Source organism: Stigmatopora nigra, unplaced genomic scaffold (genome assembly GCF_051989575.1).
Source record: "Stigmatopora nigra isolate UIUO_SnigA unplaced genomic scaffold, RoL_Snig_1.1 HiC_scaffold_29, whole genome shotgun sequence".
Lineage (NCBI taxonomy): Eukaryota > Metazoa > Chordata > Actinopteri > Syngnathiformes > Syngnathidae > Stigmatopora > Stigmatopora nigra.
In genome coordinates, this window is record NW_027551608.1 from 1,925,173 (window position 1) to 1,949,423 (window position 24,251).

Below are 24,251 nucleotides of genomic sequence, written 5' to 3' on the forward strand. Positions count from 1 at the left end.
CTCTTTATTTCTCTCTCTTTATCTCTCACTTTATCTCTCTCTTGATTTCTCTCTTTGTTTCTTGCTGTTTCTCTTTTTACATCTCTCTCTCTCTCTATCTCTCTCTTTATTTCTTTCTCTTTATTTCTTTCTCTTTATCTCTCACTTTTCTCTCTTTATTTCTCTCTCTTCATCTCTATCTCTCTTCATCCCTCTCTCTTACTTCTCCCCCTTTATCTCTCTGCATATCTCTCATTATTTCTTGTGGTTTCTCTCTCTGTCTCTATCTTTATGTCTCTCTTCTCTGTCTCTCTTGTTCTCTCTTTTTCTCTCTGTCTTTCTTTTTCTCCCAGTCTTTTTCTCTCAGTCTCTTATTCTGTCTGTCTCTGTCCATCTCTCTCTGTGTCCATCTCTATCTCTGTCTCTCTTTCTGTCTGTCTTTCTCTCTTTGTGTCTCTCTCTTTCTGTGTCTCTGTCTTTCTGTCTGTTTCTCTCCACTTGCAGGACAAAAATAACATTGTTCCTCCTGAATCCCACATGCGACACCCTGGCGGACCCTCCTCTGGGGAGTCTTCTTCCCCTATAATAACCGCACAGCATCACATTTTTAAAAAGACCAACCACCCCAGTCTGCCAATCCAAAGGCACAGTCCCGTTTGTTCAACTGATGTTGCAGGGGTGTGTCAACCAAAACATCCAGAGGATTTAGAAACTCAGTGGGGCTCTCATCCACTCTATGCCGCCAAGGAGCTTTTTAATCACCCCAGTGGCTTCAATCCCAGAGATCAGAGAATTCCCGTCAGTCTCCAGGCTGTTTCCTGATGTGTCGGTGCAGTTGAGATCTTCAAGATTGCCGTCATGACATGCACCAAACACTTTGCAGGCATACCTTCGGTCAGCTGCTCCAACAATACATGAACGAAACATGGTCGAAACGGAATCAATGTCCTCTGCCTCAACGCGTACATGGCAGAAGCTCTGTTGGAGAAGGAATGTGAAACTCCTTCTGATGGGGGATTATGCCAGGCATTACCAGTAGACACTCACGAAATGTTAAGGTCTTCCGGGCCTGAATGGTACCTTCCCAAACCCTTGGAGCCAACTGACCACAAGTTGGTGGTTGACAGCTCCGCCCCTCTTTTTACCCGAGTGTCCAAGACATACGGCCGTAAGTCTGATGGGACGACAACAAGACAATCATCGAACTACGGCCTAGGGTGTCCTGGTGCCCATTACACATATGGACATGAACATACTTGAACATGGTGTTCATTATTGTCAATCCGCGGCAAGTGTATAAGTCCAACAGTAGAACACTGATCGGGTTCCAATCAGGTGGGGTGTTATTCCCAATCACGCCTGTATGATAGACTGGTCAACTTGCTTTGTAATTGTTTGTTCACATCGCGGAATGTAAGATAGCCTGGCTAACTGGATTTGCAATCGTTTGTTATAATCGCGCAATGTAAGATAGGCTGCTAGCTTGATTTGTAATTGTTAGTTTGCATCGCGCAAAGAAAGATAGGCTGCTAGCTTGCTTTGTAATTGTTTGTTCAGATCGCCCAATGAAAGATAGGCTGTGGCAGTTTGTGTGAGCTATAAAAACATTGTGTTAAGACAAACTTATCCCTGCAAATTTGTTTGCATAAAGTCTGTCCTATATCGCTGTCATAGAAACTTTACCCTGTTTTCCTATAATAAAAAAAGACTCACCCACTCTTCATTTGGAGAGTTTCAAAGGAAACCAGGCTGTGCGGTACTCCACTGATAGAGCTCTCTCATCCTACAGTTTGGTAATAAACCTATTCCCTATAAATTGGGTTCACTCTTTCTGTGCCTATTCCTGAAGTTGTATTACAGACCTGACATACTTTGGTGCCGAAACCCCGGACCCAACAAGCCAACAAATGCCGGAGCGACGACGGAGCACGTCGAAGGGCAAAATAAAAACTGTCAACAGCATCCTCCATAGAAAAGGTCATCCCGACGGGCGTTCCCTTCGCCGCTCCGGTGATCTGGTGATGGGTCCCTCCTGAACCAGAGCAGGTTCGGAACGAGAAAGATCGTGAGTTCACCCTTTGATTTTTGTCTCCGTGAAGTGTGATAAGTATTTATCATCACTGCAGTAGTGTATCAGTAACTTGTTATTATAAATGAATGTTGTTATCTGTTACTTTTATTCTAAAGGAATGTTGTTATCTGTTACTTGTTATTCTAAATGAATGTTGTTATCTGTTACTTGTTATTCTAAATGAATGTTGTTATCTGTTACTTGTTATTCTAAATGAATGTTGTTATCTGTTACTTGTTATTCTAAATGAATGTTGTTATCAGTAAAGACCCGTATATGGCCCGGGGGCCAAGGTTGAAAAACTCACACATGACCTGGGGCGGGGTGAGCACGTCGGCAAAATGTCCTTCGACTGGATAGTCGGTCGGCTAATTAGTTGTTCGGCTAATTCTACGTTTGCCCAGATGCACCCTCGGTGAGTTGTGCCTCAGCCATACATCAGTCGGCTAAATGTCTTTCAGCAAGTAGACCGTGTGGATACATCGCATCTCCCCCCGAGCGCAACCAAATACCGGCGACTGCATAAAAAGTTTGCCTGGCAGATGCCAGCAAAAAAAAACGGATCACATACCTCTCACTGTCTCTTCACCTACTTTCAGTCAGCCAGCAGTAGGCAAATCACCGCCCAATGTCCTTCATGTTACCTGCCCCGGAAGTTATTACACAGATGGGATTGTGTCCAGTGCTAACGCAAGTTCAATCCTGATGGCAGTGGGAAAAAAACTGTCCTTAAGCCTATTTCTCTGTACATTGTGAGACCCGTAGCGTCTGCCAGAGGGCAGATGCTGGAACAGGTTGTGACCAGGGTGGTATAGGTCCACAACAATGTTCCCGGCTCTGCTGAGGTAACGAGGACTGGCAATGTCTTCCAGTGAGGGCAGAGAGAGGCCGACAATCTTCTGGGCAGTGTAACTCACGCTATGTATAGCCTATTTGTCTGCTGTCGTGCTTTAAGCGTACCACACTGTAATGCAGTGTGCCAGGATGCTCTCCACAGTGACTCTATAGAAGGTTACCAGAAGCCTAGTGTCCAATTTGTTCCTCCTAAGTACCCTGAGGAAATAGAGTCGTTTCTTGTCCTTCTGCACCACGGTAGTGGTGCAGGTAGACCAGGAGAGCTTATCCGTGAATTGGACCCCCAGGAATTTAAAGGACTGGACCCTGTATACACAAACTCCATTTATGAGGAGTGGAGCCAGATCTGTGCTGTGTTTGCGAAGGTCCAGGATTATTTCCTTAGTTTTTGTGGTGTCCAGTGTGAGATTGTTTTCACCGAGCACCGCAAAGACAGTTTGTTGACCTCATCTCTGTAGGCAGACTCATCCCCTCCTGGGATGAGTCCAACCACAGGCAGAAATGATGATGAGTCTGATCCAGCCAGGTGAGGGAGGGATGTGGCTCTATAAGCATGTTTGATATTAGAATAAACATGGTCTAGAGTTTTATCTCCTCTGGTGTGACACTTCACGTACTGGCTAAACTTAGGCAGAACAGTCTTTAAACATGCTTTGACCAGCGACAATAAAGACTCCATCGGGGTGGTCAACCTGCTGTTTCTTTACAGCCGCTAGCAGGAGGCTTAGTGGTGTGCTAATGTTAGCACCCGGAGGGATGTAGACAGCCATTACAATGACGGTTGTTAGCTCTCTGGGTAGATAGAAGGGCCTGCACCATACTGCCAAGAGATCTCAATCCGGGGAGGTGTGTTAATGTTCCTAGTGTCATAGCGCCATTCATTGTGTACTTACATGCAAAGTCCCCCCCCCCCCCCCCCCTTTGCTTTTCCCTGATAATTCTTACAAATGATCGTTTTGGAATAGCGTCCTAGCAATACGGCGGCATCAGGGATTTGCGGGCCTGGTCCCTCTATGACTGGTGTCAGAGCCTGTTTCATGTAGTCGGTAGGAAGTCAGATCCAATTCCAGTGGGGCTCCAACAGGCCATCCCTATGTCACCGTTTCTGTTCATCACTTGTATGGACGAAATGTCTAGACCAAAAGCGTCAAACTTGGGTTGGTTCACGGGCCACATTAACGTCAATGCCATTTTCTGTGGGCTGGACCATTTTAGATCTAATATCTAGATTTTTTTTTAATAAATTGGATTAAAATAACTGGATCAAAAGCCCTAAATAGTCCATTTTATAGCTCTAAAACAATGTTTATTTGAGCTTTTATTTCTTAGTAATGGAAATGTCTTTTAATCATGTTGGTGGAGAACAGAAAACAGTTGTAAATCTATTTTTGGATTTTACAAAATGCTTTTCGAACTAAAAACACAAAAGAAAAAATTGCAGTGATAGGTTTTCAAAGGGGGAAAACAAGAAATGTAATGTATATTTATAATCATTTGAATTTGATCTTAAAACAGAAAGTTGGCACTCATGATTTACTTTCTCGGGCTGCACAAAATGAGGCGACAGGCCAGATTTGGCACCCGGGCTGGCCCTTTGACACCTCTGCTCTAAAGGGAAAAATTTCTGCAACTCCTGTATGTTACAAGTGCAATTAGTTAATTGGAGTCAGGTGCTTCTCACAGTACAACCCCCGCTGGTTCAAGTTTGCCAGTCGGCTCGCTCGGTGCAGGATGGCATGAGCCAAAAGCTGCCCCAACCCTCCACCCACAGCGACCCAACCTCCGTTGATTCAAATTTGTCAGCTATGTCTTTGCTGAATGGCTTGGAATACACAAAGCAGCCAGTTCAAGACTTTTTTTGGACCTATTTCAAACACAGGCCATCAGAGGCCCCCGGGTCGCCACTTTGACACCTGTGGTCTAGACGAAGCCGTGGCGCTGAATTGGTCCCGTTTTGTACCCTCACTATTGCATCTCTGCTTTTTGCAGATGATCTGCTTCTATTGGCTTCATCAGGCTGTGATCTCCAAATCTCACTGGAATGATTCACAACAGAGTGTGAAGCGGTCGGGATGAAAATCAGCACCTCCTGGTCTTTTGGTCGCCGGTCTGTTGGAAACCAGCTCTCAAAATTATAGGCATGAGAGAGTTTAATATCCAAGAGAGTTTAATATCTAAGTACTGTAGATATTTAGATATCAAACTCTCTCTCATGAATATAATTTGGAGAGCTGGTTTCAACAGTACTTGGATATTAAACAGTACTTAGATATTAAACATTACTTAGAAATTAAACAGTACTTAGAAATCAAACTGTACAGTCGAACCTTGTGATGCGACCGCCTTGACATACCACATTCGTCTTACGACGAAAATTTCGATTGAATAATTCGCCTGAGATACGATCAAAATTTTGTGATGCGACCAACCAAGCCAGGTGGCCATGGCACTGTCTTATTTGCATCTTTCGTGTCTAAAATATTTCTAAGACCACTGGGCGGACTTTGCTTCCCCCCTGCATTGGGTACATTTACAGGTAAACAATATTGTTATGGATCAGCTGAGTTCTGCAAAGAAAAGGCGTTGACAATGGACACGAAACGCGAAATAATGGAAAAATGAGTAGGGTACGTGTTACTGAGCTCGCTAGGCAATACGAGAGGAATACGTCAACCATTTCCACCATCCTTAAGCAGACGGACGCATCAAGACATTTGCCTTGATTATCACCGAGGAAAGTTACATCCCACAGCAAGTTTTTAACTGTAATGAAACTGGTCTATTTTGGAAAGATGCACAGGCGGACATTCATTGTGGCAGAGGAGAAGGCATTACCGGGAAACAAACCCATGAAGGACCATGTAATGCTAGCGTTGTGTGCTAATGCGAGCGGTGACTTTAAAATTAAGCCGTTACTAGTGTACAATGCTGAGAACACGCATGCCTTTAAGAGACGTACAAGTGATGTGGTGCGCTAATTTTAAAGCTTGGATTACGCGTATCATGATGATATTTGTGTGCGTCATTTTAGAAACATTTTGAAGGGCAGGCAAGTTCCTAACAACGCTTGATGCGTTCGTTTGAAGACTCAGGCAAAATGGCCGGGTGGGGTCAACCCGCATAACTAACTATCTAACAAAATTAGAATTCAGTTATGTGTGAAGTTACATTAAAAGTTGAGTGCCTGTATATAGTTATCCAAGTTAATTTAAAAGTGTTTGTTCGTTTACGAGTGCGTCGTTGCCGTGGATAAAGTCCCCCTGAACAGCCCCCACCTCCGCCTCAGTGTGTCATTCTCTCTTCCCTCCGCCAAATGCGTCTAATTTTACATCTATTAAACATTTTATTACTATTTAACCACTTGTTATTTATTACTTTGTAAATATATGGCGAATTAGAAGAAATAAAACCTATTTTCCAATCCAATATCCTGTTTTTGGTGTTTTTTCAGAAGGTTGGAACAAATTAATTTGTTTTCAATTCATTTCAATGGGAAAGTTACGATATGCTTGTCATACGATCACAGTATCGGAATGGATTACGATCGTAAATCGAGGTACCACTGTACTTAGAAATTAAACCGTACTCAGATATTGAAAGCTGTCTCTTAGATATTACACTCTCTCATGGATATAATTTTGAGAGCTGGTTTCAAAAGTAAACAATGGAGGGACCCTGATTATTCTGAAAATGAGGACGACAGTGAGCAAATTGATTTCTTTGCCGGAGTTTCTGACTCGGACAGTGATTTTTTTTACCAATTCGGGCCCCAATACGCTCCACCGGAGGATGAGCACCCCTACCTTTTTTCAGATTATTCCTACCCGGTTTACCCCGGCGGGGGTGCTGTGCAATCCTCCCGGAGGAGGCGGCGAGGGCCACGCCGTAGAGCGAAGCAGAAGGATGGCCAGAAGGATGGTAACTTTTTACCCGGTCGCGTCAAGTAACAATTCTTGTGGGAATGCTTACAATAGCAAAGACAAACTACTGACAGTTAATCAGCGTTCTTAAAAAAAACAATGGCATAACAAAAAGAACATGATCAGGCACTGTGAGTGGCTCAATATAAAAAGATAATTATGCAGCATAATGTATTAAGAAATTGTTTCTTTTGCTATTGTGTTCCCTTACCGGCCTCTGCCTTGGACATTGTCTGTTTAGGTTTAGTTTGTATTTTTTTTTAAAGCAAGGGGGCCCAGAAAACACGGCATTGAATATGGCATTTACTTGAGTAGTTACCATGTTATGAGTCATAATGAAAAGATGCTGCTCATCTTTATCCAGGAAAAGGTCTGAACTGATGACAGTGTTCTGCTGAATGGAAATAATGGAGTATTCCTCCACCTCACCCTTTGGTCCCAGGAAGACCTAAAGAATGCAATTAAACAGACAATCTCTTTATATTATTAATACAGAAGAATAGGACTTAAAAATGGACTGTTGCATTTGTCTACATCACACTTAGGTCCTTATAGGATGATATTAAAAATGAATGTCACACTTGCTACAAAACTATACGGCAGTGTAAAATGAATAAATATAAAATTTTAATATACATATGCTGAAAACAACAGTTTGCTTTCCTGTGGTTCATTATTTTTTTCCAAATCCGGAGTTAGAACGAAAGCTGTCTCCGTTCTTGTTTGGGGGACTCGCGAACAATTGTTTTTAAAATAAAAGGCAATAAATACAATTATTTTATTAAAAAGAAGACAAAAGAAATTCACATATTCTTCGTCGTCTTCCTTCTTTCTATTTGCTTGGTATTCCCATAGGTATCATGTATACAGACTAGATTTATGATGCGCATTGTGAGGCAACGGAGCTAGACGTCGTCGCTTGTTGGCCCTTTTAAGAACAGGCCCATTCGCTCCTATCAATAGAGTCAATAGAATTTGTTCTTTGAAAGGACAATAGATTGCTTGATTTAAAATCAAACGTGGGCGTCTATATCAAAGTCAGATAAGCAGTATTTTTGGCATACTTCCTAACAAATATGAGCATCCAGTCGGAATCATAGAATCATCTATTCGCGATTAAAAACCAAACAGTTAATAGTAATTTAGTGGAGTCACTCATTGCACCGAGAACTCGTCTGTTGCAAGATGTCTCCCTATTTGTTATGAAGAATCAACACAACATCTGAGTTTTATGTCACGTTAATTCTTTTTGGGGTCTTTCGTGCATAGCGTGTTCAGAGACGAGCACATTTAGCACTTGCACCTTCTAGTCGGGATTCTTCAGCTGCCAGAACGTGTCTGGGGTGCCCACACCTCCTCTTGGCTTCCCGCTGGGTCCATGATGGTCGGATCGTTCTGTTATGATTGCGCCGAGGGGTTGTGGTGCGATCGGGGGAATTCGGACCCAGTAGCGGGGAAGCAGGAGTGAACGAGACGGGCTGTTCTTTATATTTATATATTGATATATATATATATATTTATATATTTATATATATATATATATATTTATATATATATATATATATATATATATATATATATATATATATATATATATATATTTATATATATATATATATATATTTATATATATATATATATATATATATATATATATATTTATATATATATATATATATATATATATATATATATATGCACCAACATAACACGTGTATATATATATGCATATATATATATATATATATATATATATATATATATATATATATATATATATATATATATATATATATATATATATATATATATATATATATATATATATATATATATATATATATATATATATATATATATATATATATATATATATATATATATATATATATATATATATATATATATATATATATATATATATATATATATATATATATATATATATATATATATATATATATATATATATATATATATATATATATATATATATATATATATATATATATATATATATATATATATATATATATATATATATATATATATATATATATATATATATATATATATATATATATATATATATATATATATATATATATATATATATATATATATATATATATATATATATATATATATATATATATATATATATATATATATATATATATATATATATATATATATATATATATATATATATATATATATATATATATATATATATATATATATATATATATATATATATATATATATATATATATATATATATATATATATATATATATATATATATATATATATATATATATATATATATATATATATATATATATATATATATATATATATATATATATATATATATATATATATATATATATATATATATATATATATATATATATATATATATATATATATATATATATATATATATATATATATATATATATATATATATATATATATATATATATATATATATATATATATATATATATATATATATATATATATATATATATATATATATATATATATATATATATATATATATATATATATATATATATATATATATATATATATATATATATATATATATATATATATATATATATATATATATATATATATATATATATATATATATGCACCAACATAACACATGCATTCTAATGTGGAATAAAACACCTGAATGAACAGCATATTAGCCTGGTGGTGGTTTTGGTCATCACATTCTTTTTTTTTTTTTTTTTTTTTTTTAATGGCGCCCGGCTACTTCGCGGTTTCGCCCTTCTGCGGGGCTGTCCCGGTCCCCATTAACCGCAATAAGCGAGGGTTCACTGTATTCCTAAATAATATTTCAATTGTGGGCCAAGTTCTGATATCTGAAAAACTCAAGTGATTGTATTTAATCACTAAATGCTGCTAGGAAGTGGATTTTACCCCATTTTCGGTTTACTTGTTAAGACCCTGACTTGTGTAGCTTCTTAAAGGGACAGCGTATGTACATACAAACTCTTCTACACTCACACATCGCCTCAGTGAAACTGCTCATGGACATTGTTGGCTTTTATTGATGTGTAGACCGTGATTTTTTAACTTGGCGACCAAAAGACCGGTGACCAAAAGACCAGCGACCAAAAGACAGAGACGAAATTACCGGCGACCAACCGACCGCACACACGAGGTTTCAAAGCCAAAAAATTGTTTGTGTGATAGCGGATCGTATTGGGGGAAGATAAATATACAAAGGGCACAATCCTGGGCCTAAAGTATTTCTTTATTATATTTAAAAAATATTTATTTTGTTTTAATCTCATCTCATCTAATCATTGTCTAAACCGCTTTATCCTCATTACGGTCGCGGGGGTTGCTGTAACTAATACCAGCTGACTCCGGGCCAGAAGCGGGGGCCACCCTGAATCGGTGGCCAGCTGTTCGCAGGCCACAAGGACACGGACAACCGTGCACTCACACCCATACCTAGGGGTAATTTAGAGTGTCCAATCAGCCTACCATGCATGTTTTTGGAATGTGGGATGAAACCAGAATCTTTTAATCTGTTATTCTTAAATATGTTTGTTGATTTGGAAAAACATTTGCTTATCATTTAAGTTGATTTGTTGCAATTTTGTCCCTAAAATATAAGGGGGCTCACTGTTAATCTGGAGTCTTGTTATGATAGAGAGATAAAGGGAGGATGATTGAAGTTGGCACACAGGTATGTTGATACACTATGTGAAGGATTTCAGCCTTGATTCTTTCCAATCCAGGGCTTCTAAAATTGTCCATCCACTTTATTCATTGCAGAAACCCATCATGCATTTGATTTTGAGAATAAATGGTTGACAAAAAAATATAAAACATTTTGATACAACAGTGCTCGGATTAAAAAAAATAAGATAATCTAACATCACATCTTTTATAGCAGCACCATTTATTAAACTAAAAAACATGGGATGAAGCCATTACTTATTTCTCTTTGTCCTCAAGCATAATCTCATTTAAAGCTTTTATTATCTGGAGCATTCAATTCTAAACAAAAATCATGTGTATCTGATCTGGAAGCTGTCAGTCTATGCACATACAACCTCATTTGAATGCCATTCAACATAATGAAATGTTTGTACAGTTTTTTTTAGGCGGGGGGGGGGAGGAAACATTTGTTTGATTTTGATATTTATTAACAAAGATATTGAGGTAAAAAAACGCTTTGCCACTACTTTTAAAAAGAATGATATCACTTGAGCATTTTCCAAGAATCCTGTTACCAGTCAGTGTACTCTCTCTGTACAAAAGATTAGTGCAGAGCCCTGCTAAGTGACCATGTACTGATGAATGGTTGGTTTGCTAGCAGTGAGTGATGTAATCATGCCATGAAGCTGAAAGAGAAAGTATGCCATTGTACTACTGTAGCTTGCACAGCAGGACTCACCCCCATGCCCAATAATTATACAAAGAGCCATGTGTCTACATGCAGGCTAAAAACTAGTGATCAACCAATATGGGATATTCAAGACTGGTACCATTTATTAGTAGAAGAGGCTGATAACATGAATTTGGAGCATATATTCAGTTGCAGTAAAAAAGTGGGGAACATTTAATAATGCAGGCCCTGAACTTTACAGAACCAAATCACACACGCACATGCGTGTAGGTGTGTGCGTGTGCGTGCATGTACATGTCCATGTACGTGTACGAGTATGTGTACGTGTACATGTGTATATGTATGTGTATATAAAGTTGTGGTCAAAAGTTTACATACACTTGTGAAGAACATAATGTCATGGCGCTCATGAGTTTCCAGTTATTTCTATAACTCAGATTTTTCTTTGATGGAGTGATTGGAACAAATATTTCTTTGTCACAAAAATATTCACAAAGTTTGGTTCTTTTATGACTTTGTTATGGGTGAACAGAAAAAAAAAGTGATCAAATCTGCTGGGTCAAAAATATATATACAGCAGCGCTAATATTTGGTAACATGTCCGTTGGCCATTTTCACTTCAATTAGGCACTTTTGGTAGCCATCCACAAGCTACTGGCAAGCTTCTGGTTGAATCTTTGACCACTCCTCTTGACAGAATTGGTGCAGTTCAGTTGAATTTAATGGCTTTCTAACATAGTTGTTTCTTCAGCATTGTTCACATGGGGTTAAAGTCAGGACTTTGAAAAGGACATTCGAGAACCTTAATTCTAGCCTGATTTAGCCATTCCATTACCACTTTTGAGTTTAAGGCTTAAACTGTATTATTACTGTTGCTATTGTTATTAACACATTGGCACACCAAAAATTGCAAATATTAATGTGTTTTTCAGAATCTGAAGGGGCCAACGTTCTGTTGTAAAATTTACCTTATGCAGTTTTCCTTTGGAGTCTCCCAAGAATGCAATCATATGCCTTGGCCTTATACTAACTGCAACAGCTGTGAGTCGAGCAGAGGGGCTGTCCAAAATGGTTTTCGCTTCCACAGCAATTCGACTACCCATTGGGCTGGGTGTGTGATCAGAGCCACAGGGGTACCTATTGAGAGTGTTCTATAGAACAAGGTAAAGACAGTCAGTGTAGTGCAGGGTCCCTGTAACATGACGAAAGAATAGCCACATACACTGGGTAAAATACAAGCATCGTCATGAGAAAATTTGTTTCTTTACGCTAGCAAATTTTCACTATAAGAGCACCAGTAAAGCCCCTTATAAAACACAAAAACAAGAAAACTATAAGAAAACATGAAAGAAAAGTGTGTGTTAGATTATCACCTCACTGTCTCACACTTTTGTTCCACTGCAAGAATAGTCGAGGCGTTTGCATACAAAAATTTCAGGTTCCGAAAACCTTTGATATGCAAATTACTGTTCCAAGCAAATTACTGTTCCAATACACGAAGATAAGATCCAAGTTACAAAAGAAAACATTTCCTGTATCCATTATTTCAACAACTCCCTTTCTATTGCCGTTCGTTATCACAGAGTTCTAATTCTTGTTTTTGTGTGTGGTGAAAGAAACTTTTTTCTTTATTTAAAATTACTTGTGTGAACGAAATCAAACAGCAGGCCCTGTTATTTATGCAAGAAAAGCAAAAGATGTTTAAAAAAATAAGAAAGTGGCATGCGGTTGACTAATATTGCAAGGGAATACGGCTGCAACTCATCTACCATCACTACAATATTGAAGGATAAAATTGACCTAAAAAAAGTGGTCATAATTTAACGACGAGATAGAGAGACTGTCACACTTTTGAATAGGAGAGGAAGAATACAGTGTATATCATTTCTGAAAAAACAGCACCGGAAGGGAACACAAACTCAAGCAGGTAAGAAGCAGTGACGATTAATAAAACTGATGAAAAATGAAATATGAAAAAAAAATCACGAGAGTAAACATTAATTAAAAAGTTATTTTACAATATTTGGTTTTTAATTCATAATTTGAAGTTGTTTAGATATAGTTTTATGTGCATGTGTTCGTGCCGAACGTTCTTCCTTACACTTATACACCTGCTCTTCAATATGACAAAAAAATGTTTTTTGCATGTTTGTTATTTGTTGTAATACATTATTAAATCATTTCCTTATCCATGTCTCTCACGTTGTTTCTCACTTCATTCATACAAACGTGGGACACTTTGTTAATAGATGGCGAATTAGAACAAATAAATGTTTTTCCATATAATCTCCTGTTTTTGGTGGGCTTTTTTCAGATGGTTGGAACAAATAAATTTGTTTTAGTTCATTCTTGTGGGAAATGTTAATTTGAGTTGCTGAGTGGTCAGCGAGTAGTTTTAGTTTTTTAAAACGTGGAACAAATTACAGTGGTACCTTGAGATACGAGTTTAATGCGTTTCTGGACTCAGTATGTCAATTTACTCGTATCGCAAATCAACGTTTCCCATTAAAATTAACTAAAACCAAATAATTTTTTCCAACCCCCTGAAAAAAAAACAATAAAACAGGATACAGTGGTACCTCGAGATACAAGCTTAATTCGTTCTAGGACTGAGCTCGTATGTCAATTTTCTCTCAACTCCAATTAACGTTTCTCACAGGAATTAACTAAAATCAAATTAATTTCTTCCAACCATCTGAAAAAACACTAAAATCACGAGATTGGATTGGAAAAACATTTTTATTTGTTCTAATTCGCCATTTATTAACAAAGTAACAAATAACTAGTATTTTAATAATTTTGAAATGTGTTTAATAGCACTAAAATTAGACGGATTTCGCGCAGGGGAGAGTGTCCCTTTATTTTATCTATCCATGAGTAAAATTGCAAGGCAATATGGCCGTAACCCACGTATCATTGCTACACTATCTTTATCACTTTTAGTAATACAGCAAACAGGGTTGGTACGTCTCATAATAAGACTATCGTCCGAGTGGAAGACAACTGGCAAAAGAAGAACATCAATTTTGGTATTGGGATTTAAGTATAGTTTTTTTTCCACGACAACGCACTCGTAAACGAAACAAACAAATTTAGATTAACCTGGATTAATATATACAGACAAACTCAAACATACGTTTATTGTAACTTTACACAAAACTGAATTCTACTTTTGTTTTAATCTTTTTTTTACCTATGTTCTGGCCGGGTTCGTTTTTTGCCACGCCCCCACCCTCACGTTCGCTTCCGGTGGGCTGTTTGCTGTTGTACTATGTATTCCTTTCAAAATATTCCGAAAATGAGTCACACAAATCCCCTCACAATAGGATAACGCACGACCACTTGCCAACGAGAAGTAGTCTTGTAGTGTTAGCGATTGCTCCGCTGCTCATAAGAACATCAGTGGCACTGGCTCGCAACTCCCCCTTTGTAATAGCTCTGGTCGCAACCGCTTTGAACGGTGCCTATGAGAGAGAGTTGCGACCAGAAATATTACAAAGGGGGAATTGCGAATCTGTGCCGCTGATGTTCTTATGAGCTGCGAATGAGAACTAATAACATTACTCGTATTATAATAGTAACAGGAAATACAACAGCTGAGCGTATTGATTGTCGGCAATGAAGTTTTATTCTGAGAAAGAGTGCCATTGCCTGTCGTCGTTGTGTGCACGAGTATACTTCATTACCCAGGAAGCCCTCTTTTTGCCCGTGCGTGCGCGTTGTGCGTATCTTGATCGAAACTCGTCTGAATAAATTGTTCAGTGCTCGTAGATATTGTTATAGACGAAAGATATGCGACAAAAAAGGACGCTAAATTGATAAACAGCCTCTCATGTCATGGTCACCTGGCTTGGTCGGATCTCGAAATTTTAATTGTATCGCGAGCAAATTATTCGATCGAAATTTCCGTCGTATCACGAGCATGTCGTATGACGAGCTGCTGTAACACGAGATACTACTGTATTGGAATTATATCATATTATGTGAATAATTTTACACATAAGTCATATTGAAATACAATTTGCACTCCTCTCCCCTCCAAAAAAATATTATATAAACTGCCACTTAAAGTCCAGAAATACGGTAATAAAACAAAAAATCATAATGATAAGGGACACCACCAAATTAAAAGCACAATCACGATGCTTTGTAATCTTAGTTTTACTTACTTCGAGCAGGTTGACACATCTAGATTTCACTTCATACTCGATGTAGGCTGCTTCCATTCCGGACTCTCGGCCCATCTTTGTGTAACATAGGTCTCTGGTTGAGTTAATCCTGTGGTTCACATCTTCCAGGTTGAACAAGCATAGAGCAGATTCCTCACTCGGTCGATTTGACGAAACCAACCGAGGGGAAAAAACCCCAAGGACAATCTCAAGCCCTTGACTTCCATTGCCATCTTTAGAAAACCCAAGTTGAACTGCTTGAAGGAGATTATAATTTTTTCCTGCTTGGGAACGACATGTCAAGGGCACTTCAACATATGAATAATAAGCTTGGTCGTCCAGACATAGACGAGAGATGTATGTGCGGTATTCGCGTGATTTTGACTTCAAGTCACGTCTGTAGAAAAGGAAGTATACATGATGGTGGTGTGCAAAGGATGCTACAAAATGATGGTCATATTCAGAGAGGCGCCCAGCCACAGCCAACTTTGCAGTTTCCTCGTAAGAAAAGATGGGTTCCTGGTCCAGGTTCCGTGTAGCAATGGGTGGTTGGCTGCTTGTGTACCCTCGGCCTACAAAAAGAACTGGCTTCCTATGAGGTTGAGACTGAACAATGACCCCAACAGTACTAACATTGGGATGATTAGCTGCTACATACTGGGTATCCACCGGAGTCTCCGTAGAGAATAGGACTTTGTTGACAAAATCAAGACTACGTTTTTGGCAGATACCTTGGTTGACACTGCCGCAAGTAATAAGTTCCATAGAGTATGGGTCTATCACTAAAAGCTTATTGTGATTGCTGGTAAGTTTTGCTTGAGGGCAGTTACTTTCAGTTACAGGAGGCAAGCACTCTTGACTATCGTTGATTGGTCCAGTGTGTTCCTGAAGTTCAAGCTGGAGAAATTTGTCCAACTGAAATAAGTTGTCACGCGCTCCAATATAAACTCGACCCACACTTTGGTGAGGATGCAAGGCCAAGTGCTCAAATTCTGTATCATTCCGTATAAAGCTGGGATAAATACTAGACGAGTATGTTCCTTGTACAGCAAAATCGTCCTTTGTGGTAAGGCTCCAGAAAGTCACTAGTAGGACCCTCAATGCCAAAGGTCGAACTGCTATCACTGGAAATTGACATATCATCCACGGTGGCATGGCAGCAGATCTAATGGAAATAATAAAAGAAAGACGAGAATCTCAAAAACAATTTACACTTACAACAACATACACTCAAAAGTCAGACTTTTATAGGAAATTTTATTTTTGGAATAAATCAGCAAGAATATAAATATCATTTTGAAGGCAACTTAAAAAAATGTGGCAAATGATACAGGTGTAAAAGTTTACTGTCACAGGCATCTTTTCTATCTCATAAACCGCATGATTCCAAGTAATTGGTCATTACTGAACAACTCTTCTTACCAACGATCCTGCAATAAATTACTCCATACAGATGGACATGATCTAGATTTGAATCCAGGACCCCAGAGCTAACCACTCGCGCAACCGGGCCGCCCAATTTTCACCGATTATGCCAAAAAAGGAGCTTGAATTTCGCATTGAGTTGGGAAAGGCGTAAACAATTGAAGCGCACCAACATGGCAGCAAAATATTCTCCATTCCAAGTGGTGGTGAGGCTTCGACCTCGGCAGTCATCTATAATACTTATAAAGCGTGATTTATGGCAGTGTGTGTGGGGGGGTTTGGGTGTGTGTGTATGTGTGTGGGTGTGTGTGTGTGTGTCTGTGTGTGTGTGTGTATGTGTGTGTATGTTAAGATTCTCTTGCTATGTTTGTCCAAACCTTGCAACGTAGAGTTGAATTTTTTATGGTGGCCAGAAACGGCTGTCCGACCCTAATAGATGACTGGTTGAATTCCTTCACCTTATCTAAGTGTGTAAACTCAACCCTTTTTGGTAAACAACCATTTATCGAAAAGATATTTTTTAATAACACAAAAATTGTCTTTCGGTCCTAAACAAACCTGCCTGTGTTCCATATATGATAACATTGGATTGGATTGGATAACTTTATTCATCCCGTAATCGGGAAATTTCTTTGTTGCAATAGGAAGAGGGTGAGGATGCAGGAATAGGAAAGGCATTGAAGCGGTTAGCTGAGGACGCGCAAGTTGACACTAGTAAAAATTTAATGCATACTGAATACGATGTTTATTTTCAAAATAGGTCCACCTGATTTAAATCCTTATTGTTTGTTTGCTTTCTAGACTTTAAAGTTTTGCGAATAATACAAAGAATATAAAAACATTTTGCATTGTATTTTAACTAAAATATATCTTTTTTTACATCAGTATATAGAATATTTTAACAAGCCACTATTTATTTTCTTTGGTGTTTTACCAGGGCATTCAGCCTCTTATTTTTCCAGCAGTTGTTTATGCATCTGAAAACAAAGAAAATATACAAAGTTAAAGTTTCGATTATAGATTAAAATATGGGTTCTCGTAGGAAAACATGCTGATAACGTTGAGACTCATTTTGATTCAAATTCGGGTCACACAAAGTATTTTTTACTAGATCCCTTTTTCCATGTTAAAAAAGTAAGAAGTTTCAATCCAAGAAGTCTGTAATTACCCTGCAGTGAATTGGTTTCACTAAAAGAGCTTCACTCATTGCTAGGATACAACACAAAAGGTCTTAAATTTCAGAATGTCCTTGCACAAATGGGGAAGCGGCTTCTCCTCCCCCCCCCCCCCCCCCCCTTCTACTCATTCATGTCAACAAGGAATGTGATTATCAGTCGCAAATTCAGGGGAAACTACATGAGCAAGGTATACAAATTTGAGTTTCTTGATATTCAAAACAAGATCTGTCCATTCTCTCTAAGTCAAATAGAGAGGAGAAAATGTTTCTGCCATTATGAAAATAAAAATGCTGAATTTCTACTTCCAGTTAACAGCATTTTTAAAGCACATAGTATTTAAGACACCCGTGTTTTTACACAGTAACAGGGCAATGTAAATTCCTTAAAACTAGCGTGGTAACTGGCACACATTGAAATGTAAACATCAATTGGCCAAGTAATGTTTACCCTCAAGAATTAAATGTGACAAATTCAAACTTTGTTTTTTTACCATTTTAGCATTCATTTTAACATGTCAAAGAGGAACAACACTGGGCAAAGAGCCTCCACCTAAGACACTTTTAGGCACAACAGAGACAATATGTGATATAAGCACTTATTTTTAATGCATAAAAGTGTCCACATTATTAAACTTCTATCAATCAGTGTAAAACCTGGTAAAGTTTAGGATGTGCACCTCTGACTACATGGAAATGCAAGAGAATCAATTGGGACACGTTCAAGATAACAACTGCCCGTGTTTAAGCTGCACCCTTAAAATTGCTGAATTTTACAATTTCTTCAGGGGTCAATGATCCAAATAACACTACCCACAGCCCAGCGCACGAAAATACACTGTATAATATATTTAACCAACTATCTCTACTCTGAATCATACAAAGCATGATCTGCATTAAATTTAAAAAAGTCTGAGTGGCCTAGCTTTGAATGTCAGGCCATACTCTGCCTTTCATCTGGCCAGAAGGCAGGACTAATTAATTAGCGGAAGGAGCTTTCTAGAAAGCTGTTACGACTAATATGACACGTAGTTTGAAGGCAACGTGAGGCCACTGATTGTGGGTTAAATATTCACTTGAAAGTGAAATGTTTTCATTTTGATTAGCTGAAATGCAAATGTTTTCCTAGCCCTAGCTGCTATTTTATATTGGTTTTTTTTGCCTATTTTGTTTTAGATATTTAAAGTTTTTTGACCACGAGTCTGACAAGCACTAGAAAATATTATGGTGATGCGAAACTCATGGACATACCTGAGTTCTCATTTCTCTGTGTCAGGGTTTGTACAAATGGCTTCACCATTTCCTGTCTTCGAAGGCATCCATTCAGCCTGTATTTCATGTGTTCTTCTTCTAACACAGCTGAATCAAATGATCAACTCATCAGCAAGCTCTCCATAACCCTGATGATTATTCTGATGATTTAATTCAGATGTATAGGAGGAAAGAGATTCAGAAAACAGATTGGAGTGGTGCCCCTTAGGACCTTAGCTGGTTTGGACCCAGTTTAGTGTTTTGTATCACATCATCGGCGGCTGATTGGTTAGTGCGTCGGTCTAAGTGTGGGACCCGGGTTCAAATCGAGGTCGGTCCACATGTGTGGAGTTTGTTCTCGCTGGGCCTGAAGTCAGCTGTGATAAGCTTCAGCACCCCCCGCAACTGCAATGAGGATAAAGCGGTTCATAAAATGAGATGAAATTACTTCATGTTTCTGTCTTTTAGGGCATCAATCCACTCAAGTGCATAGTTTGCTTTCTTTGGTCAGACCCGAAATACCCTTCAAGATTTGAAGTGATTCCTTTTCACATTGCAAGTCTCATGACTTGAGAATAAACCAACTCAAGAGCGAACAATGTTGAATCACGGAATAAAATGGTCTAAGATGAGAAACGGAGTAAGATATGGAAATAAATGATCATGGAGCTTCAGCATGTAGTACTGGTGCTCAAGCTTTTCTGCACCTTCATGACGCTAAACATCAATAGATTAGATTAGGAATACAGTGTTCCCCCGCTACTTCGCGCTTCAGTTAACACGGACGCAGAGCTTCGCAGATTTTATTTGGAAAAAAATAAAAAATAAAATACAAATATTACATTGAAATTACACATTTTAGTTTTTTTTGTTATAACATGAATTTCACTCTCTCTACCCGTATTCTATATGGTGTACTGTATACAGGGGGTAAACAAAATAAAAAAATACAAAAATAAAATAAAAAATTTGAGTTAAATTCAAATTAAGCATTTTGGAAGGGGAATCCCTACTTCGCGAAAATGCTCTTATCGCGGGTGGTCCCGGTCCCGCAATAAGCGAGGGAACACTGTACAGATACACCATACAGTGTCCCCTCGCTACTTCGCGGTTCAGCCACCGCAGATTCAGAGCTTCGCGGTTTGTTTTTTTTGAAATAAATAAATAAATAATACAAATATTACATTGAGACAACATATTTTACAGTTTTTTTTGTTATAACATGAATTTCACTCGCTCTACCCGTATTCTATTTGGTGGACTGTATACAGGGGGAGTAAAAAAAATTAAATTCAAATTAAGCATTTTTGAAGGGGCATCCTTACTTCGCGGAAATTCACTTATCACGGGTGGTCCCAGTCCCCATTAACCGCAATAACCGAGGGAACACTGTATTTTCTCGCATATGCGCTGTATTTGCAGCTAAAAGAAATGATGACTGAATCAAGGGTAGGCTTAGCATGACAAATTAGACAGCAAGGTGACAAAGATGAAAAGCCATAACGCAAGACAATGCAGCCTATACAGTCATTTATTTAAAAAAAAAAAAGAGAAAAGAAAAACAGATAAAAAACTAGACAAAATTAATTTTCATGTTTATGAATGAAATGCTAGAAAAAAAATGTATCTTGTATATAACGTGAATAAACTCACTCACTTGTGCCTGGGATTTCTTGCTTGGGGCGCCGCCATCTTATTGTACTTAAACGTGCTCTGACTGGCCAGATGCGAATATCCTTGATACATGTGTTCGTAGTGTTTACCATGTCAGCACTGCTTATGTGACTTCCTTTTTATGCTTTGACTTTTTAAAATTGTATTTCTTGTTTGTTAAGTGACAACTATTGCAGTCATATAAATCATCGAGAGAATAGATATTTTGACATTAGAAGCAATTAGGCCGCCACAATATCTTAAACTTCGGGTAAATAATTGTAATTTCTGTCAAAAGCATCAGGCTCTGGTCAAGATAGACTTATTTTTGATTTTAAATTGAATAATTTGATATTTTGCAGATAGGCATGTTAACTTTCTTATGATTTTGACCCAATCCGGCAAGAGATTGGAAACAAGGTCAAATAGCACATGTTGTATTCTACAATTACTGAATGTTTTTGTACACACGGCACCACAGTGGATACGGGAGTTTTGGAACATGCAACGTCGACAAGAGTGGGTTTTCGGACCACAAGGACACTGAACAGATTTTTAACTCGCTGCTGTACTGACTGTGGTCTGAGAGGCCTGCCAATGTTGGACGATGCTCCACATTGACTCCAGCCATATTTTAGGTATATCCGCCTGTTTTTGTTAATATCCCCCGCTACACTGTGAAAGGAGGCGGGGGGCGGCATTGCAGGAGGATTGTGGGAGAGTGAGGCCTTGGAAGGATCGGACTACCCCTTTCACACTCCCATTTTGCCAGTATGTAAAAGGGGGGAAAAGCTACCTACACTGTTTTGTTTCACTCTGGTGACTACGGGTACAAGGGGTCTGGAAAAAAAACTCCAGTGATTTCTTTCACAGTACTGGGATCATAGGAAGGGGCTCATCCTTATTACCGTAAACAGTTCCAACATTCTGAAGCATTCCAAGACCTGAGACATGTTCCTTGTTTTTAGTCTGTGGAAACCCCAAGGCTTCATCATTGACTTTGCTTGAGGATTAGGAATTTCAGACAACTAATCAAAGAACAATGAAGATGTATTCTCTATGTCTCACTTGACTGAATGGATCAAAGAACAATGAAGATGTATTCTCTATGTCTCACTTGACTGAATGGACATTACTGAAAAGACTGTTTACAGAGCTTTGCAGGGACTAGACAGCGTACCGCGTTTGGGACGGGGAGCAGCAAAAGGGGCAACATGCTGTCAGTTGGAGATTGAAGGTAATTATGTAAAACAATGGCAGTAAATCATTTCTCTCCCTGTTGTTAAAATTGCTGTTGTGATCTACAAAAGGTAAAATATTTGACAGGTGAATGTTTCTGAGTAGAGTGGTACCTCTACAAGCAGCTCTACCTAAAAGATGCTCGAGATACAAGGAAATTTTCAAGCAAATAATTAGCTCTAGATACGAAAGAAATTTCAAGATGCCGGAATGCCTGGTGGCCATGACATGAGAGGTTGTTTATCATTGTAGCGCACTGTTGGGTTTATTCTGTAATACTATTATAGATGTGTGTATTTAATCATTTCTTTTTTAATGCATTCTTCCAATTGTCCGAGAGGGCTCGGGGTCGTAACCAGTCGCCTAGTCCTCTCACAAGGACTGTTTATCTCACATCTCACCCAGTCCCGGGCTCCGAGGACTGTTGATCTGGGTTTGGAGCGAAGAGTCGTCAAGGACTGTTGCTACCAGCAGAAAGATATCAATCACTTCTAGGAACACTCGCATAATGTTCCTATATTATGACGCACATCGCACTTCTTTATGTAATTGTTATGCCAAATGACGGAGTGATTGTTTTAATTCAAATGGGGTTTGTGTCAGGAGTGGTTGGATTGCCTTTCCTGGCATGACGTCACGATAACTATCAGCTGTCACTAATTACGTGATTAGATTATTTTTGGTATTTAAGCATTATGATTTTCTGTGGATGCTGTCGGATCGTCTGGGTTAGTTCTGGTTTCGTTTCCTGTTAATCCTCGTAGTAATTGCTGTTTCCATTTGACGCCACGCCGCATGTTCTTTTCGTTTGTAATGAGTGGTCAAGCCAAGTTGTTTAAGTTATGTTACCCCGTTAATTAAATCAACCTACAAGAGCTACAGATCTGCCTCACCTTTCCATTTACTTCGGCGACTCTGCATCTGGGTTCAACTTACCCTACGATCGCGTCGCACTACGCGGCTAGATCGTAACAGCACGATCCGACCACTATGGACCCAGCGGAGCGCCACCCACGCTCGCGCCGACGCACTCGGCGACGCAAACCATCCACCTCGAAGACACCGGACTGCTTGGAATGTATAAGTAACCCCTCAGAATCGTTTAGGAATTTTGTAATGAACACACCGTGGTGCGGGGCTCTCAGGCACATCATTGCTAGAGATGAGCCACAGCTGGTAGGAGAGTTAGAGCCGCAGCGTACTCATACGCCCCACCACTGCTATGCACGTCGCCCTGGGAAGCCTTTACCGTTTCATCATGATGCCCAGGTGCGTACAACCACCAGAGAGCGCCCAAGTTATCTTATGCCTATGCCCAGAGGAATTGATTCACCATGGAGGGAGCCTGAAGATTCTGGTGAGGAGGACATCGTTGAGGAAATTGATTTTTTCGCTGGCGTTTCGGAATCCGATGATGAATTCTTTGACCAATTCGGACCCCGAGACCTTCCACTGGAGGAGGATTATCCCGATTGTTCCCCCGATAATTCCTATTACAAATACCCCGACCAGCAATTACAGAGTGGGCTAACCACCAATTATGGGGCACGACGTGTTGGCGGGGGTGCTGTGCAATCCTCCCAGAGGAGGCGCCGAGCGCCACGCCGTAGAGCGAAGCGAAAGCAATGCCTGGACACACTAACCACTGTCCAAGTTACGCGCCCGACCACGTCCGTCCAAGCTCCTTTTCCGACCACGTCCGTCCAAGCTCCTTTTCCGACCACGTCCCTCCAAGCTCCTCGGCCGACCACGCCTTTCCAAGTGCCCGAAGGTACTCGGCCGACCACGCCTTTCCAAGTGCCCGAAGTTACTCGGCCGACCACGCCTTTCCAAGTGCCCGAAGTTACTCGGCCGACCACGCTGTACCAGCAGCTCCTAAGGACTATGCAGCCCTCCCCGTTCCAAGTGGCCGAAGTCACTCGGCCGACCACGCCTGTCCAAGTGCCCGAAGTCACTCGACCGACCACGCCTGTCCAAGTGCCCGAAGTCACTCGGCCGACCACGCTTTTCCAAGTGCCCGAAGTTACTCGGCCGACCACGCTGTACCAGCAGCTCCTAAGGACTATGCAGCCCTCCCCGTTCCAAGTGGCCGAAGTCACTCGGCCGA

At 39.2% G+C, this 24,251-nt stretch overlaps 1 protein-coding gene across 4 annotated transcripts in view; it reads right to left on the reverse strand.

Annotated features, from left to right (window-relative positions):
• plxnb1b (plexin b1b) overlaps positions 1 to 16,563 on the reverse strand; it is a 105,676-nt gene extending 89,113 nt beyond the window's left edge. For all 4 annotated transcript variants that reach the window (XR_013325506.1, XM_077711776.1, XM_077711775.1 and 1 more), the window contains exons 1-3: positions 15,403 to 16,563; positions 12,202 to 12,384; positions 7,145 to 7,273 (exon numbers count right to left, since the gene is read on the reverse strand). Coding sequence is in view for 3 of the 4 variants with exons in the window: in XM_077711776.1 (XP_077567902.1) it covers positions 7,145 to 7,273; positions 12,202 to 12,384; positions 15,403 to 16,557 (1,467 nt within the window). In the remaining variant the exon portion in view is untranslated. The remainder of the gene's footprint in view (positions 1 to 7,144; positions 7,274 to 12,201; positions 12,385 to 15,402) is intronic.
• Positions 16,564 to 24,251: the final 7,688 nt, after the last annotated feature.